This window comes from Sciurus carolinensis, chromosome X (assembly GCF_902686445.1).
Source record: "Sciurus carolinensis chromosome X, mSciCar1.2, whole genome shotgun sequence".
Lineage (NCBI taxonomy): Eukaryota > Metazoa > Chordata > Mammalia > Rodentia > Sciuridae > Sciurus > Sciurus carolinensis.
Genome location: NC_062232.1, coordinates 24,280,791 through 24,284,882, shown reverse-complemented (window position 1 = coordinate 24,284,882; position 4,092 = coordinate 24,280,791). Strand labels below are relative to the sequence as shown.

General features: G+C 44.3%; 1 protein-coding gene across 1 annotated transcript; it reads right to left on the bottom strand.

Annotated features, from left to right (window-relative positions):
- Positions 1-1,238: 1,238 nt before the first annotated feature.
- Positions 1,239-2,264, bottom strand: LOC124971409 (melanoma-associated antigen B2-like). The gene has a single exon (XM_047535192.1). It carries the CDS (start codon positions 2,262-2,264, stop codon positions 1,239-1,241), a length of 1,026 nt encoding a protein of 341 aa, XP_047391148.1.
- Between the last annotated feature and the right edge of the window lie 1,828 nt (positions 2,265-4,092).

Sequence of the window (4,092 nt, the reverse complement as noted above, 5' to 3'; positions counted from 1 at the left end):
TATTTATACTTCTCAATTATTTTGGTATTCTTGTTGTTTCAGCTATATATATTCCAGTTCAATACTTTGGGCACAAGGGTGTTCTTTTAATCACCTGGAACATATTTTGGGGTACTGAAAAGAAAAATGAAATAAGATATGTAGACTGTACCTCAGCTTAAGAGAAGTGGAACAGTGTAGTTTCCAGACGAAGAGTCTAGTCCCAAACTTGTCACTTGCTAGCCTTGTGAACTTGAGCACATTATCAAACTTTATAAACCTCACAGTCTTCACTGAGAAGTGACTACAGCAGTCCCTGGTTTGTAGGAGTAGATAAAGATATGTAAAGTATGCAAAGTGTCTGTGGCTATACCCGTTTTGTATGGAGTCATTAGGGAGTGGCACGTATTACTATGATAATTTTGACTTGAGTTATTACTATTCATTTAGCTGTGATTTTCTACTTTTTAATCCAGGAGATGTCATAGACTATGAAGCATTCTAGGACACAACCAAAGAAACAAAACAAAACATTCAGCCAAAATACTGCTTAGCAATGAAAACCAAATAATGTTTTTCCTCTGTTCTCATTTTACCCTGTTTCTTACTTCTCTATGAAGTAAAGTATCTCCACCTCTTCCAAATTCTAGTTTCTCCTAGACTCTATGAATGCATGGGCAGGAGCTGAGTCTTTATACTAAGCATTTCCAATACAAAGCATGAAGGCTTCCCAAGAGCAGATGCTCAATTAATGTTTGGGTAAAAGATAAGCCAAGAACAAGAAGTTTACCTATGAATTAATTTTATATACATTCTTAGATACTATGAGCAAATTCACATACATAGCTTTTCAAGTTATGAAAAAAAAGAGTACAAAAAAAGCAAACAATGAAATGACCAATTTTTCCTTTTCTTCTCTACATACTGTCCCAACTATCTTGCTGTGGATCTTTCATATTTTCAAGAATATTCTTATTCTGAGGTCAGGTTGTTTTGCTGTAGATCACCAAAGTGATTTAAGCATTCCAATTTGTATTTCAAAACAAAGAAAACTCTTACCATTACATCTGGCAAGAAGGAATGAATGTGTGATCCATGACATTCATCAACTTATATTCTGAATCTAAACAAGCATTGTTATAAAGAACCCCAAATGAAAAATACATAAAGAAAGATTTGTCAATAAGCTATTCATGCATAAAAACTAAGATTAACAGGATTTTTAAATTACAAAAGCAAAGAATCTGTCTCAGATCTCACTAGGGTGTAGGGATGCTGGACTTGGGCTTGGCACTTGGATTGGCTTTTGCACTAGTGCCACTCCTGGCTCCAACTGTGGCTTGGGCTCTCTCTTCCTCATCTCTTAAAGCTTCTTCATATTGGGAAGGAAAGGCACTGGGGACAGCATCATTGACCTTGGCCAAAAACTCCAGGACTTTCATCTTGCTAGTTTCGGCATGGGCTCTGGGACCCCACAGGAATTCAAAGCGTGGAGGATCACTATCAGGCACCTGCCGGTACTCCAGATACTTTTCCTGCACCAAATCTTGGGTGATAAGCTTCCTGGGATCCCCAAAGATGAAGTGTGTGCTCCCATCGTGGACTCCTAACACATTCAGAAATTCCCAGACCTCTTCCTCAGAAGCACAGTTGCCATTTAAGAAGATCACACCCAAGAGAGGTATCAGAAGCCCGGTTTTAGGAAAGCCGCAGCTACCACTCAGACTCTCATCGTTGGTGACATCTAGCTTGTTGACAAGGGTATAGGAGTTACCACCAGGCTTGACTTCCTTCAGCTCAAGGCCAAAGACCAGCTCCATGCGCTCAGAGGCTTTCTTGAGGATCTCTGGGAAATGCTCCTTGAACCTTTTGTTGACAATCTTCAGCATCTCTCCCTTTGTAATGGGCTCTTTCATTTTATACTTGTACAGCAGGTACTGCATCAGCATCCCTGCCTTCCTGGTGAGAAGATCTCTCTGGGTGCTCTCAGGGGAGGGTGGGATCTTAGAGGTACTGGCACTTGCTTCCCCTCGGCTCTTGGCACCTTTACCAGACTTCTTGTGTGAAACACCTGCAGCCGCAGTGGTGGTGGGTGGAGATCCCTGAGACTTCTGGGGAAAGCCAACAGCTGAGGTGCTGGGAATAGCATCACCATAAACAAGAGAGGAACAGGAGGGGGCCTCTCCTTCCTCAGCTGCCTGAGCATCCTTGAGACCCTGGGTCTCATCTCGGGCTTGGCGGCGCTTCTCACGAGCACGAAGCTTACTCTTTTGTCCACGGGGCATGATGGCTGTGGTCAGAAACAGCAGGCAGGAATATGGGCTGGAGAGCAGATGCTCTTGGGACCTGGAGGAGAGAGAATGACATCCCGTAAGCATTTTTAGCAGAACAGATCTCTCTGGCTTTTTTGAAGTTGTCTCTGCATTGGAATCTTGTTCTTGGTCAGCCTGTTCCCTAAGATCCCACAAAGGAACCAAAAAGCCTCAGAGTGAATTTTAGGCCATAGCCTGTCAGCCATGCCTTGGATTTACTGGCACAACAGGGAGTACTGGTTGTGTGTCCCCATTTTCTGGTGGTTGAGAGCCTCTCAGTTTTCTGTTGATCACATCAATTCTTGGCAGTGCATGGGACACTTCTCTCTGCTACTCTGAATATGAAACTTCAAAGCTTCTTAGGTTCCCTGAGAAGGAAATGAAAGGGAAATTTCAAGCTCTGACGGGACCCACGGAGCTGAAAATTCAGTGAGGTCCTATCAGTTTTGGGGTCCTTTCAGTCTTGGGTTCACTGGGTTCCTCAAACATCCTTGAGGCTCCTTTATTTGACTCCATGTAAAGCTTTGCACCAGACCCCTTAGGCTCACTGGTGACTACACATTTATACTAAGGATCTCACCTTTGTAGGCCTGAAATAAGAACTAAGAGGGGTGTTCAACCTTAACAAACCTTCTGTGAATTCTTCTGGAGTTGAACATTCTATGGGAATAGTGACTGTGTCTCTCTATGGTAACATGTCCAAAACTCTCAATTGGGGTGAAGGGCTGTATATGGTTACCTTCTTTCTGGAAAAGAAGGTAATTATTATTCAATCTGACATCCTTGACTCTTATGCCTGGGTATTTCTGTTTAATTGGACCTACTCTATTAGGCCAAGGCCCTCCCTTCTGAGACAACTACCAGGAGAAATGAGAACATAACTTATCGTACTAGTTCTGCCATGCACCTCCTATTATGAACAATAGATGAAGGCATCAGGTATAGGCTGCAACTCCTTTAGTCTCTAGAGGCCTCAGGTTGCTCTACATTTGTCTGCTCTGCCAGGGACCTCATAGAGCCCAATGAAGACATCTTCTTTTTTTGTTTATTTTCAGTGCTGGGGTTTGCATCCAGGAACTCATGTACGCCAGGTAAGAACTACATCACTGAGGTACATCCCCAGTACTGAACGCACTTTGGCCAGAGGTCCACTCATTATCCTTGCGCGACCTTCCGTATGACTTTAGTTAGGGTCTATTTCTCCGCCATATGCAGAATAGGCCGTAAGACCAAGGCTCTCTTTTCCCTGAACTTTAAAAGTAAAACTCCCCGGTAAACTTTACCAGAACAAGTTATGAAAATCTAGGGGCAGAACCTAGAGCAGTCCATTTGGTTATGAGGGGGAAACGGTCTATTGAGTTCATATATACAGACCTCACCCTGATTCCTGAACAATCGTAGGAACTCACGTCAGTGTGCCAGATACCACACCTCTCAGACCAGATCCTCGCCAGCACAGCGGAAGTGAAAACGAGCCACTTCCGGCAATGGCTACCAGGGATCTCCAAGGGATGACAGCAGGGGCAGTTGCTAAGGAATCGCATTGTTCTGTAATCTGGGATCCCCAGCCCCTCACACTGGGATTCCGCCCTCTTCTGGCTTGAGTCACACAGTCTCCAAACCAACTTTCACCTCCCTCAGTCTCTACAGCGGAAATCTGGGCAAGCCCCACATGGCTCCTCCTACCTGGGGCCTCACAGCCATGACAACGGGGGCGGGGCTCTGCGAGTCTCCCTGTTTGGAGACAGGTCTTCTCAGCAGCACTCACTTGACTAGTTTTGCCCAACACCCCTTCCCCTCA

Excerpts from the sequence above, each read along its gene's own strand:
- LOC124971409 (XM_047535192.1), bottom strand. The coding sequence starts at position 2,264 with ATGCCCCGTGGACAAAAGAGTAAGCTTCGTGCTCGTGAGAAGCGCCGC.